General features: G+C 38.0%; 1 protein-coding gene across 1 annotated transcript in view; it reads right to left on the reverse strand.

Annotated features, from left to right (window-relative positions):
• The window catches only part of serinc4 (serine incorporator 4), a 13,036-nt gene extending 3,840 nt beyond the window's left edge, over positions 1-9,196 (reverse strand). The window contains exons 1-7 of the mRNA XM_082161894.1: positions 8,819-9,196; positions 4,533-4,700; positions 4,138-4,316; positions 3,811-3,890; positions 2,884-2,977; positions 2,209-2,420; positions 1,949-2,044 (exon numbers count right to left, since the gene is read on the reverse strand). Of these exons, the coding sequence (XP_082018020.1) occupies positions 1,949-2,044; positions 2,209-2,420; positions 2,884-2,977; positions 3,811-3,890; positions 4,138-4,316; positions 4,533-4,700; positions 8,819-8,887 (898 nt within the window). The 5' untranslated portion in view covers positions 8,888-9,196. The remainder of the gene's footprint in view (positions 1-1,948; positions 2,045-2,208; positions 2,421-2,883; positions 2,978-3,810; positions 3,891-4,137; positions 4,317-4,532; positions 4,701-8,818) is intronic.
• Positions 9,197-15,089: the final 5,893 nt, after the last annotated feature.

Raw genomic sequence — 15,089 nt, forward strand, 5'->3', positions numbered from 1 at the left:
TTCCTCTGAAATGCACCACTAATGGATGAAATGATGTGAGATGAGATGGCGAACCAGGAAGAGTTTTGCGGCTCCACTGATGACCTTTTGTTAATGACTATGTGATTACAGCCAGTTTGATTAACTTTGCTGAGGGATGAATCAATCCAGTTACTCCGATAGAGGTTTTCATGCATCACTGCGCTCTGACCTTGAAACAACAGATCAGTCTGTGATTCTATAAAGCATTTCAGAGTTTCATAAAGAGTTGAAAGTATTCAAACAGGCCGCCAATCACTCTTCAAGTGCCCCTCATCATTACGGTGACTGACTGGTTAGTTACTTGGCTGGCTTTGTGTTGACAGGTAGAGACAGGCTCACACATGCTGGATCCAGTATTATTTATTTAATTTTATTACAGCTTTATTTCAATTAACGAAAAATGAGTTTAATAGTTTTACTAAAATTTTTTAAGTCATTCTTGTGTATGCAGTTTCTAATGGTCTGTAATATAGCATTGCAACTGCAAGCTATATATCTCCTGGTTTTAATAATTGAGTCGGGCTACATTCTTTCATATTAATATTCGACTGATCAGTGTGAGATTTTGAAGAAGAAAAGAGCGGAGGCAGAGCAGTCTGAATTGGATTCTGGCATCTTGTGCCAGCTCACACATTGAACTCCACGGTCTTTCCATGTCAACGTGGGTCGCATCAGCTGGTAGGCTCAATTTCACTTGTACCGCCGTCTCGTTGTGTGACCCATATTGTGCGTTCGCTCATCTATTCAGATGATGTCCTGTGAGGACAGTGATTGGCTCTAGTCTCAGACCTTCCTCGAGGTGATTAGTCGAGGGTCGAATGTTCTGCTCGTGACCTCTACATAAAGCTTTCCACCGCACTATCAGCTTATGTTACTTTAGCGTGGCTTTGTACCCTTCCTGACTGTACATACTTTACGTTGATGGTGAGACGAAAAAAAAAAACGTCTCACCATCAACATAAAGTATGTACGTTTTTTCCGTGTCACCAATGCACCTCCATCTAACTCTGGAGGTGTGTTTGAATGTTAATATGTGCCAATTGATTGGTCAAATCATAACGCTTAGCATCAGCTCAGGTGTTCACGTCAGTTAGGTGCACATGCACATGTAAATTACTTTTCATTGGTAAAATTTAGATTTATGCATCATAACAAATATTCATGTTGCTGTAAAATCTCAATTCATTATTTGTTCACAGTTGTTTTAATCACAATTATTTAAATGAATTTGCCCACCTTTTAATTTTACTGTCAGATGGAAAATTAAACATTAAACCTAAACTTTGGCTTTAAGTTTACTAAAACATTTAAATTGTACTATCTACATTTTAATAAATTAATAATCAAATCACTGAGGGTGCTTCTGAAATGTGTGAGGGTGCTCTAGTAAAAGTGCAGATGTAATGTACAGTGAGACATTTGAGATTATTTAAAAGTAATTTCTTTTACAAATAATTGGAAAAGAAATTTCAAAACTATTTTGATATGAATTCTTTTTTTTTATTAATCTCATGTCTGTATTTATATTGCTTAATGCGTATCTACAGTAATTTGACATTCCATATTTTTGTCCCGTGCAATGGTTATCACTATGGGTGCTTCTCAATCAGCTCCCTAACTTCCTAGGTCGTGAGCCAGTATATCGTGTACATGAATTCGGCACCGGTAAGGACAGTAAGGACCCTGGCTCACTAACACAGTGGGACACTGATGACTCTATTTCCGGCGACATGACACCGTCTTCATTGTACAACATCACTAGGTACGCCTATTAATGAACAACAGCAGAACTGATATCTTATATTTTTGATAAATGCATATTTGAAATGTTTTCTTGCTACCATTCTGAAAGAAGACATGTTATGGAAGCAAACTATAGCCTAAAATTGACCAGAAACAATGCATGAAACAAGCAAATCTTGCTTACCTTTTTCTGGTGGGCGGCTGGACAGAGCAGAGAAGGTCAGGTACATGACATAGCAGCAAATGATGGAAGCCTGCAGGAGTCCTGAGCGAGGCTGTTCTGAGAGGGAGAGCGAAACAAACGGTCAACTTAAATGACTAATCATTCTTCATTTATATACATTTTATGGTTAAATTGTTGCAAGGGTATTTATATCTAAACTACTGATATAAACTACCAAACTATTGTTTTAGTGAGAGAACAGAAACAGATGAAGCACTAACTTTGCTGCACGCAGGGAGTGACCGCAATAAAAGACATGAAGGTGCAGAGGGCCAGGTTAGTCCATAGCAGGGATTTATTCAGGTGGCATCCCGCTGGGTGAGTGTAGTATTTGTACATGAAAGTGAAGGCCATGGTGGCGATGGTGTAGAAAAAGAGGGTAGCGCACATGACTGCCACGTACCACCTTTTATTCTCAGCTGCACCGGTTAACCTGGCAATGAGAGGCAGGGCAGAGACAGGGTGAGTGAGATCAATGACGCCTCATGTGTATATCAAAAATCAGGAAAAACAGGAAGAGCAATAATTCCTATTATGTCCGTTGTGTTAAGATGACATTCTGCCTCAAAATGGCTTGAGGTAGATTCCACAAACATCTGGGATAAACTGGATGTCAGAGGGTGAACGGGAAGTGAGTAAGAATGCGTGTGTATATGAATAAGTGAGATACCAGAGCGAGAAGCAGGAAGGGAGTGAAGGACAGAGATTATCTAAAACTCTACAACTGTGGAGGGTGATATTTTATCATTCCTGAGCGAGATGTGACTCCAGACATGAACCAGATGTGGTTCTTCATAGTCTGGTAATGAGCACCTTCCTACAGTAGTTATTGTGGGTTAGTGCAGGTTTGCCTCAAGAGGACATACTGTTGTTGTGAACCCAGTCTCCTCACTTACCAGTTTTTATTCCAGGTATGAGCAAAAGCTGTGATGAGAATGAGTTGAATTAGGATAAAAGAAAAGCCTCCCACTACTCCAACGTAATGCCAAGCTACATGGAAAGAGGGAAAAAAAGGGGAAAACAATTAAAAAATAAGACAAAAAAAAAAATACAGTGTATTTATGAAATACAGTGAAATGAGGTGACCTGGGCTGTATTTATGAATCAGAACGAATTCTTTTGTAAATTACATGTAAAACCATTTGTACATAAAATGTCTCACTGAATCGAATGCAACATTGTAACATTTTCGAATTAAATTTGTTGGTGTTTTATAAACTAGGCCCACTGACTGAGATAATCCCCACTTTGTGTGCAAATGTAAAATGTTCACGTGTCCGTAGGGCCACCTGGAGGATTTAAATGAGAAGTGCAAATCACATGATCCAGACTGATCATCACCAGAGCCATAAGCCAAGACTGTAACATAATCACTATAAGCACATAATCAGATTAGATAGTCTAGGACACATCACTATGTTTTGATCAATACACCTCCTTTCCCATATCAGTAGGAAGTTTATCTGCCAATATTAGATATTAATTTGTTGATATTGAATATTTAATTGTGCATTCATAACTGCATTCATAAAGAACAGCATATATTTGAAATAAAAATATTTTATAACATTATAAATGTTTTTACTGTTATTTTTTATCCATTTAATGCATTAAGAATTGAATGCACCAAATTCAGCAAGGGCTGAATAAAAGTATCAATTTATTTAAAAAAACAATCATATACATATTGAATGTTTATTGACCCCAAACATTTGAATGGTAATGTTATTAATTTATTTATTGGTCTCAGCCAGAATTTTTATATCAGTTTCTCTCTATTATTTCTCAAATATAAGCATTTGTGTCACAGATGAATAGCTCACCATGCAAAAAGGATTCTGTGGGAATAAAAAAGGCAGCAGCGATCATCCCAAGCATGGTGATGAACTTCAGAAACCAGAACCTAAATGAGAATGAGGAGAATAAGTGTGTGTTAGTTTATTCATATGAAGTAACTTAATAAACCTACTGATAAACATGGATGCATGTACACCATATGGTCCAAGGATCTAGTTCTTCCAGATCAGTTTTTTCCTCTTAAGAACTTAACCTAATGTCTCCACAACTGCGGAAAAGTGAAAAGTCGAAGCAACTTTCTGTTGTGTTACAGACAGTGCAAACAAAATACAGGGAATAATGCAGTCACCAACCCATTGTGGATGAGGGCTCGGAAATCCTGACTGGATTTCACATCGATGAGGAAGATGGCCATCATTAAGTAGAAGCAAGCTGTGCCAAAACACACCCGGTAGACGGCAGAGTAACCCACCAACATCTGACAGTCTCCTCCACCATGAGCCTCATCACACACCACATTAAAGAAAGGCACCTGAGGAAGAGAGCTGTCTGTTATTGTGTGCCACAGCCTGCTGGCATGTGTAGCTGGTGTGAGTCCAGCCAAGCAGATTAGCCAAGATTTGATTGGATGAGACTTGATACAAATAAAGTAGAGTTTTGGCTGTTTACAGCACCAGCACAAATAAAAGTCAGTTAGGCGATTGAAGACCAACTGTAGCCTGTGCAACGTGTAAGAACGTGTACTTACATTCTCCCTCACCGCCTCGGACACGGTCTTAGACAGCATGAGGCATGAGACAGTGCAGGCCAGGATGTGGAATAACGTGTACATGACCCGCGTGCTGGATGATGATTTGACGGGCGGACAGAAAGAACAACACAGGGAACATGGTGCCGGGCCACAGCAGCAGCATATCTGATAGAAAGAAAAGCAGACCAGTCAGGGTTCAGGATTAATCGAGGCCGCTCAAAGCATCTGTATATTTCCTGAGGGATCTGGGTTGGTTGTCTGGATGGGGTCCAAACATCTTTTATCCTCAGCTAAACCCAGAAGCAGAGATTGGGCAGAAACTCGGTTCCAACCGACAGATTAATAATCTATTTTTCATTAGCGTATACTGGATTTTGAATGATAGCAGTATAAAAAACACCATCTTTCAGTAATGTACTGTGTGAAGAACTGTGCTTCACTACGATGTCCTGTCACAGTTATTCACTATGTGACTTGAGGGGGAAACCATCAAAATATAGAGCAATTCATGTCAAGATATATATACACATGTCTAACCCTTTTGTAGTAGTCTTTAAAGTGATAATTCACCCCAAAATTAAAATGATGTCATCATTTACTCACCCTCATGATGATCAAGATCTAAATGGCTTTTTTGTCTTTTCAGGAACACAAAAGTATCAGTTTCAGAAGAAACTAGTTTCCGCCACAAATAAAAATATTAAGTTAAGAATTGCCTTTTGAAAATTGAAAAGCTTCCAAACAAAAAGGAAGATATTTTGTAATATGTATGTACCAATGTTTATTTGTTCATACAATGAAAGTCATTGGGGACCAGTGTTGTTTTGGACCTCATTAACTTTAATTTTGGACAAGAACAGTTGAAACCATCTTGAAAATATCTTCTTTTAAGTTCCACGGCAGAAAGAAAGTTTTGGTTTTGGAATGACATTGAAGGTGAGTAAATAACGAGCAAATGATCATTACATATTTTTATTTTTTTATTTTTTTGGAGACATAGGGCCCTATCTTGCACCCAGCGCAATTGACTTTGTACACCGACCCATGTATCATTACTATTTTGCACCCGCGCACAGCGGCCTTTTCCCTCCACAGACGCACGTCGGTTAACTAAGACATATACTTGCGCTCCCGGGGGCGGTTCAGCGCAAAGAGGAGGCGTGTTCTGGCGCAAACGTTCCCTCATGCTATTTTGCAAGTTTAGAAAACAATTCCGCCATTTACCGAAAAAAAAACTAGTTTAAAGTCAGTGGCGCGTTGCGCATGTTATTCATATGCTATTTTAAGGGTGCATGCTTGGCCATAATTAATGTAGCGTGTGCACAACGCGCATACACTTTGATTCTCTCACACAGAAGCAGCCGTTTTCATTTTTTCAAATCATACATTATTACGATAGATAGAATAGATATAGATAGATAGATAGATAGATAGATAGATAGATAGATAGATAGTTTATTATAAAAGCATACATCTAGCTTACACATTTACCCAAATGATCATACGCCTGTTTAACCGAAGTTAATTTGGGTGTGTTTATCCATCCCCAATGTCACTTCTCTGTGTTTTACAGCCCTGGCGAGAACGTCGGTCTCCTCGCCTGGCAAATCCGCCGTTATAGGAATCCGCTATAGAACAAGAGCGCCTGCTCTTAAAGGGAATGTGAGATGACGCTCTGATTGGTTTATTTCACGTTACGCCCAAACCACACCTATGAATAATGAAGCTACTTCAGACCAACCCATTTTAGATTTGCGTCGGGCGCAAGAGTAATTTATCCCGCCGGTATAATAGCAACAGCGCACAAGACCCGCCCACAAAGTTACATGCGTTTTGCGCTTGATACTTGCGTTTCAGATCGTTAAAATAGGGCCCTATAAGGTCTCAGGTGCATAATTTTCTTTTGACCCTTAAACGACATCCACTACCCTCCTCCTCATTCATTTTTTAAAGTTAGACATCAACCTTTTTAGTATTCCTCAATCAATCCATTATAAAAAAAATAAATAAAAAAAGATAAAAGTTTACCCACTTATTTATTTTTGTAAAAATGTAATAGGGTTGCCAATGACCCGAGGAGTGTAACAGTGTAAGTATATTTTTTTCCTGCACAACAATAATTGATTCTCTGATGAAATCTAAATCTAAAAAAGATGACAATGTCTGATACACAATTATGAAGTGAAACAGGCAGAAAACAAAAGTACAGGGAGTATCATCAGCAAAACTTGAAATGGGTCAGCGATTTACTGCAGAGCAAGTGCTTAACGCAATCAAATATTAGTGTCACTGTCCACTTGATGGTGGATCTGGGGAAGAAGCTGTCAGCGTTCAATTTTTTTTTATTAAAATTAAAAATTACAATTTATTTTTTATTTTGAAGATGTTGAAAATTATAGTTTTAAGAACATATTTGAGATTGCGAATATGAACCAGATGCTGAATGTCCTGGGAAATTAGCTCTAAAAAGGACAGTGATGATGGTATAAAACATTTGCTCAAACTGAACCCTTCCAAACTCCAAAAGGTAACAAAAATGCTTTATTTTATTCTTCTGTAATTGTTATTCTAATATCAGGAGAGTTTTATATAATCAGATAGAGATTCATACGTGTTAGATATAGATCTGGATCTCTAAAGATCCGAATATGTAATAATGATTGGCAAAACATTCACGCATTTAAGGGTTAATTATGACAACTATATTCAACCAACAAACTACAGTGAGTTACAGGAACTTAATTATTTGTAACGTAAACACAGTAAAAAGTAAAAATGAAGTCGGTTGAACTATTTTTTTAGTAGCCCTGGAACCAATTAATCTCTATTTCAGTTAAAATCCACAGCTAACACATGCTAAATATAACGTATTTAACCACCATGGCCTTCTTTACATTAACAGGTGTTTCCCTTCACAAAAAACAAAACAAAAAAAACCCCACCATGAATAAGCCACTAGAAATCCACTTATTTCATTAAATTACTTTACAAAAAAAACACAAAAAAACAATTAATGCATAAATTTGAGTTTTAATTACACACAATATTATGTTTATGTAATGATCAAAATTATGTCAACAGAACTCAACAGAATAATGCTTGCAACTTAAAAGTTATAATTAAATCTCAGATTTTAAACTTGCAAACATACATAACAGGTCCCGTGAGTCATTCATATTAGAGTGTGAATGAAGCAAATTGGTTTTAAAGTGATGGTGACAACATTGTGACAGCAGAATATTTTTGGTTTGAAATACCATGACTTAGCCATGATAAGCTTTAGAAATAAGAATATAAGGAGTGATGATATTTGATCCTTTCAATAAATTAATTTACAAACGTTTTATTATTGATTCTCACATCTCAGAAGTAAGGAGGGTGAAAACACACTGACTCTTAAAGCTTATGATGATAGAATGAGTCATTCATCCTCTTAATTTCATTTGACAGAAAGCACTTTCCATAATGCCTGTGCGTTTCTGTTGACAGAGGAGTTTTACCTTCTTATACCAAACAACAACAACTGACCAATTATTTTAACAGTGCAATTATAATAGCAATTATCATTTAAATTATTTAATAGTGGATTATTCTTTTCAGGGACAGCTCATCCTAATGCAGACAACACTGAGTGAACTCAGTCTCTAGTCACCTAAGTTGAGTTATTCAAATGAAATGCAAGGTTAATTAGTTAAAACAATAAAATAAAAATATTGAGCTCATAAATTGAGTCCTATCACAGAGCAATCATGACAAGTTATGCGACAACCTGTAGACATCTTGAATCTTTGCAAGCTTGAAAAATTAGGTTCTGCAGTATTTAAGCAATTCTATTGCCTTGAAACATACTTATATGAGTATATATTTCACATACTATATAGTGCTCCACTAATACAAATTATATCATATAATGAGCTCTATTTTCTGTCAAATATGTCAGTGTCATTCTGTGGCAACTTCACTCATATTGAGGACGAATAGAAAAGCCAAATCAGCAAAAAAGTGTGAAATCCAGTTACTGAAAATGTTGTAGTCGTAAGATAAGTGAAATTGTCAGGTTCCTTATGTTCAACATAAATCCACAACATTCGTCATAATTTGTCTTTGAGTTCTAAGTTCTACAAAGCCAGATTAGGTTCTGGTAAGAGAAGAATAATGCTTATGTAAAGCTTTTCTTGTGTTCCAATAATAGATCCATGAGAATCTGAAAACACCTGATATGTCATTGCACATCTCCCATCACTATGAAATAATATCCATCTCTCTCTCTCTTTCTCTCTCACCTGATAAGCCACCATGTTGAGGAAATAGTTGTAGACACCGGTGTGGTGTAAAGCTTGAGCTGTCGACATGGCGTCTTATTTGTCAAGGACGCTTTGTCATTAAAACAAGTCCTCCAAAAAAAATGACTGGAGAAAAATCTAATTATATACTATAACCAGCGAGTCAGGACAATTTATCAACTGTAGGAGTCCCTCAGCTTTACATGAAATGGTCCTCAGCTAATTTCCTCTGCAGGTGTGATTCCATGGATCTCCAACTGCACACCCTCATGTTCCTCGCGTTGGAACATCCGAACAGTCTTCCCATTTCCTACGAGCTGCCTAGTGGCATCGAATGGTGCCAGAAGAGTTTGTGCGCAAGAGTGGATGCCCAGTTGCCGTCCCTCCAGTCGCCTGTACTCACCCAGTGAGATTAGTCAACAAGAGCAGCAGGAGGAGGGGGCAGGTTCCATCTGTCCCTCCCTTCCCCCAGGCCCTCGCTCCAGTGCACCGGCTCCAGAGCACCCTCACGTACAATAGGATTTCCCAAGGGTTCTAATCGGTTTAAGGCAGAATAATGTAATCACTTGCGATTTTGTGATTTCTCTCGCAAAGTTGACATAGCTTTGGATCCCCCTTTTCTGGCTAAGTGGCACCTTAGCAACTACTCACTTGTCTGATTTAATAGAGGCCACATATGTAATCTGGTCATTATGCTTTGACCCAGAAACAGAGGGAAGCGAATGAAGTGGGTGTTTAGAGGAATACACAGGAAGAGCGGCACAGGTCCAATCCCGCATTCTTTGCATACATTGCCCACAGTCTCAATGTGAAATGGGGGTACACTTCAACAAACACTGGTAATCTTCACATAATAAGTTTGCACAATATGAGACAAATTGTTTCAGTTGAAGATAATGATTATAATGAAGCGGACATCATCATATGTGATGGTGTCTCATGTTTATGTAGTGTCACGGGATGTGTTATGAGTTTCTAGCGTGCAGAGCGCACGGTGGCTCTATATTTGGGTCAGTGTGTATGTGTGCTGGGATTATCCTGGAGTTTTTAGTCCTCGTCTCAGCCTGGATGACCTTCTCTCTCCGGTAGAGTGACACACTAATCCAGACAGCAGGGTCTGACAAACACTTAAACTCGTCAGCCTTCAGCATCATGTACAAACTTGACATCGTACATATGGTAAAAACAGTTGCGGTGTTGATTCAGAAATCACGCTTGAAGGGACAGTTCACACAAAAATAGAAAGTCTTTCATCATTTACTCTCCCTCATGTCGTTCCAAACCAACATGACTCTTATTTTTTTCTGTGGAACACAAAAGAATATGTATTAAAAAATGCTGCGAAGCAAATGACATTGGACCCCATGTATGGACAGTTTTCCCCCAAAATATCTTCTTTTGTGTCCTGCAGTCAACAGAATGTCTTACAGATGTGCAATGGACATAAGAGTGTGTAAATGATGACAGAATTTCTATTTTTGGGTGAACTATCCCTTTCCGCTGTTGTGCAAAAAGATCATGGTCTTTACTTTAAAGGACAAGTTCGGTATTTTACACTTAAAGCCCTGTTTTCAGATCGTTTCTGATGAAATACAATGGTTAAGATTGAAATTTGGACAAATGCTGCTGGCCCGAGAATTTTCGGTTTCTGTGGTAGCACCCCCCCCCCCCCCCACCTCCACAATGGTTGCATAGGTGCACTGGAATAATCCTTCCTAAAACGCATTCAACTTTCGTTTACAAAGACGTGAAACTCACCGAGTGGTCAGGGGTGTTCACTGATATGCTCACACAAAAATCGCTGCAAAAGATGCTTTCCAACAGGTTTTATCGTAGTTTTTGTCCAACTCCATTGACTTGTATTGGATGAAAAACTACGATAAAACCTGTTGGAAAGCATCTTTTGCAGCGATTTTTGTGTGAGCATATCAGTGAACACCCCTGACCACTCGGTGAGTTTCACGTCTTTGAAAACGAAAGTTGAATGCGTTTTAGGAAGGATTATTCCAGTGCACCTATGCAACCATTGTGGAGGTGGGGGGGTGCTACCACAGAAACCGAAAATTCTCGGGCCAGCAGCATTTGTCCAAATTTCAATCTTAACCATTGTATTTCATCAGAAACGATCTGAAAACAGGGCTTTAAGTGTAAAATACCGAACTTGTCCTTTAAAACTTTCTAGATACACTAACTTCAAATGTTGTGCTAATGTCAACCCAGCTAACAAAGAACATTGGCTAGCATTCTGTCTCTTTGGCTAAAGTTGGACAAATGTTCTTCCAGTAACGTTAATACAATGTTCGTTCATAGTTATCTGGTCTAATGTTCTCAAGCGTTAGCAAAAACGTTATTCAGTCGGTGCCAATAGCCCCGTGGGCAGCACGCCCACTTATAGCGCAGTTGCTTCGGGTGTCCCGAGTTCGAGTCCTGGCTCGTGGACCTTTCCCGATCCTGTCCCCCTCTCTCTCTCCAACTTTGCTTCCTGTTAACTAATTGTCCTCTATCATAATAAAAGACAAAAACGGCTAAAGAAAAGATTTATGGAATTTTTTTGGGTTTTCTTGGCCTCAAATGCACATTTTTTTGTAAACATAAATCATTTAAAAAGCAGCACAGTGAAATTATATCTTTTTGGGGAATGTGACAGTTACCTTTAAGAAGATGTTCCAATCAAATAATGCTCTGTATCTGGTGCAATAGTTTAACCTATTTGTTAATGTCCCTGAAAATCCTGCAGGGAAATTAATAGGAGGACATGATTTTAAACCAGAACTTTTCAAGCTTTACCAGCATTTCAAGAGAGTATTTGAGTTTACTGTTGTCTCAGTACAGACTATTGTACTGTACTAGTACTGTACTATTCCAGTCTAGAAAGAACATTACAAAGTATTGGCAGTTCCACAGGGTCATGTGGCCGAAACATCGTCTGGAACAATATCATTACGTAACAATGTTCATGGCATGCAGCTCTCAGAGTGACAGCACATTACAGCACTGGCATTGTATTAATCTCTCTTAAGAAAAGGAAATGTCTATGAAATATGAGAAAATCAAATATGACTTTTTGTAACTATCATTCTGCTTTATGAATCAGTGTTATTTGTTCTGTAAATAGGAGCATAACAACAAATGTGTTACTAGGAACTGACCGTTTAATTTAGCAGCATTAATCCTTATTCAGCTAAATGACACAGGCATGAACTTTTCTAAACCAATTAGGGTCTTTTAAAGTATACAGTGTATTCAATGAAGCTGTAATCTCTCCCTCAGAGTGAAACATCCAGAATGACTGGAGGTCTTTTCACTCCATAATTGGGGGCCTTGTGTGAGAGAAGGACACTAGCACACTGTTCGAACAAAAGCACAACGTACAATACAAATCACTCAGGAAGCTCCATGAGAAACATCTGATCAATGTTATTTAATGGGCTTTAGAAAAAATTATGGAAAACAATCATCCTCAAATACACACATAGAGGTGTTGTTCTACAATCCGGTCATTATGAGAGAATGAACGTTACTGGAAGAATATTTGTTCATAACTTTGATAGAACCTTGCCAGAACGTTAGCCAAGATTCTGAGAACGTTCCCTGTTTGCAGGGTTAATGTTGTCACTATATAGCCTACCTTTACTTTGTGTTTCATGTTTCATCATATCTGAAAAACATCTAGTTTTTTTTTAAGTTTCAAAAACGTTTTTCTTGGTAATGCGAATGTTGAAGGAACACGAACATTCCATTTTATAATTTTGGGAACGTTACTTCTTAATGTTCTAATTACATTCTGAAACTAAAAATGTTAGACGAACATCCAACTACATCGTTACAGAAAAAAGGTTCCATGAATGATGCATGCATAATGTTTTTGTGCTTACATTTTGAGAACATTATTAAAGCTCAGATTCTCTGAACTCTGAACAAATGTTCTAATAACATTATTGGAGGAACATTTGTTCAATTCATAACCTTGCCAGAATGTTAGCCAGAGTTCTGAGAGAGTTCCCTGTTTGCAGGGTTAATCACTATTATACCTTTACTTTGTGTTTCATGTTTTAGCACATCTGAAAAACATCATCAGATGGAACTTAAGTAATCCAGCAAAAATGATTGGAGAAAATATCATAATTTTAAAAACAAAAACAAATTATATGTATACTGTATAATTAATGTGCTCTGTAAAAAAATAAATAAAAAATAATATAAAGCATGAAGGAATAATTCATTCCAAATGAATTCCAAATTATTGGAAGTCGCGTTCGAAACCGTTGTAAATTACTCAACCAACATACACCTGTGACCGCATTACATTAGTATTACTGCGCAACTGCCATTTGTGATTCTTTGTTGCTGCATGTTGCTTGGCAACCTCTTTGGAACTATTGCTTGGCGGAGGAATAAATAAACCCCGCTCCACGTCGTGCCTAACAACGCCCTTAGCTGTTCTAAATGCACTGGAAATCACGGCTTCGCGGGGCTTATTGCTTTATTTTGTCATCATATACACTGTAGCAGAGCCAACACTTTCCAAAAAACATGACCTCTATTGACTAATTTGACAGCCACAGCTCAATCCCATCCGCACTGAAGTGTGCTGCCCTACTAAATGATAAAATCAAGCTACATTTTAGGTCAATCTCTAAATGCTAAAGCTCACGCAGTGCTACTACCATCACATGCAGGAAAGCTTACTTGTGCCCAGCAACAGCGACAACGCATCACTTCCCACACTTGATCCGGCTGTCAGAGGAAATTTCCAAGTCCAGTGGCTGTCAGAGATCAATCGTACAGAAGAATAAATAGACTGGTAATGATGGGGAAAGGCTTCCTATGAAACCTTTGTAACATTCCTCAAAGAATGTAAACATATTCAACGGAGAACAGCAGAAGAGAAGAGCAGGTGTGCTCTGAAAAGGCGTCCTTTTTGTTAAGCTGATTATAAGTTGAAGAGGTGGAAAACCCAGGTGGATGAGAAAGCCTCGTAGTAACAGTGTTGCTTTAAGTATTTGTCACTGGTAAACCTATTAAGGGACAAAAATAGTGTGGTGAAAGCTTTGGGACCTAAACAACATCTGTCTGTTTATAAGCGAGGCTGTTTAATTGTGCACATGGTTTTATGTCAGAACTTAAGTCTGGATGCTTACAATTTGGAACTAATTGTAGCCTACTATTTTATGGCATCTCATATACCCATAATCATCTTCAGCCTTGTGAGTGACTGTAATAAAATAAATTTTTTTTCAGAGATAACAGAAATTGTAATTTTCTCTCTCTAAAAAAGCTCAACATTGTACCTACTAGTCAAAGGTTGAATTTGTCTCATGAAAGTTTAATATAAACTAAATCCTAATGCTTAAAGTCTGCATGAAACGGAAGTTGCAAGTCTTTTTGTCCCTATTGTAACATATCCCAAACAAGAAAAAAAAAATGTAGGGCAGGATTTTTTTTTTCCCATTGGGAATTGATTGGATCGTTGGATCAGAATGGATTGGATTTGCTACCTTATTCACAGCAGCGGCATTTTTTTTTTTTTACAGGAATGAAAGCTAGGCTGTGAGGGATAGACATACATCTCTTCAGTGGATTGTACTGTTATTTAACGTGTTTCTGAATTGTTCTGCTGATGAAACACTGCAAATATATATTTCCAAGAAATTTCAGCAGATAAAAATCTCCAGAAAACATGAGCTATGGAAAATTATAAGTGATCTAGGAGTTTATGCATCTTTTTACAGCGGATAACATTGAAAACACGGCAAGTCTCCCTCACAGCCTCACTTTCATACCTATGGCGCAGCTCTGAATAAGGTCTATTGCTCATGTGAGTGAAGGTTGTCTCGCCCTGGCTCCGGTAAACATGTCTTCACAGAACACAGCAAGGGAGTAAAAAGAAAGTGGGAGAGGACGCTTTTTTTTATTACAGGGGTGGTTGATTATGATTTCACTTTTCTAACTTTAGTTAGTGTGTAATGTTGCTGTCTGGGAATAAACAACATCTGCAAAGTTACGACACTCAAAGTTCAAAGCAAAGGGAGAATTTTTATTTTAAATTGCTTTTTAAGGACTACAACAAATGGCTGGTAGGGACTACACAACATTCCTCCCGGGTTAGTGACATAACCAACCCTAACATTTACATAAATCCCGCCCCCGGAACAAGATTTATAGATAATCAAGACAGAATATGCTAATCAATGACTAGAAGATAACTACACATAAGCTACATTAAATTCATCAACTAACCATTCAGAAATGTTGTCTACATGTTGCCACT

Source organism: Leuciscus leuciscus (assembly GCF_965113295.1).
Source record: "Leuciscus leuciscus genome assembly, chromosome: 2".
NCBI lineage: Eukaryota > Metazoa > Chordata > Actinopteri > Cypriniformes > Leuciscidae > Leuciscus > Leuciscus leuciscus.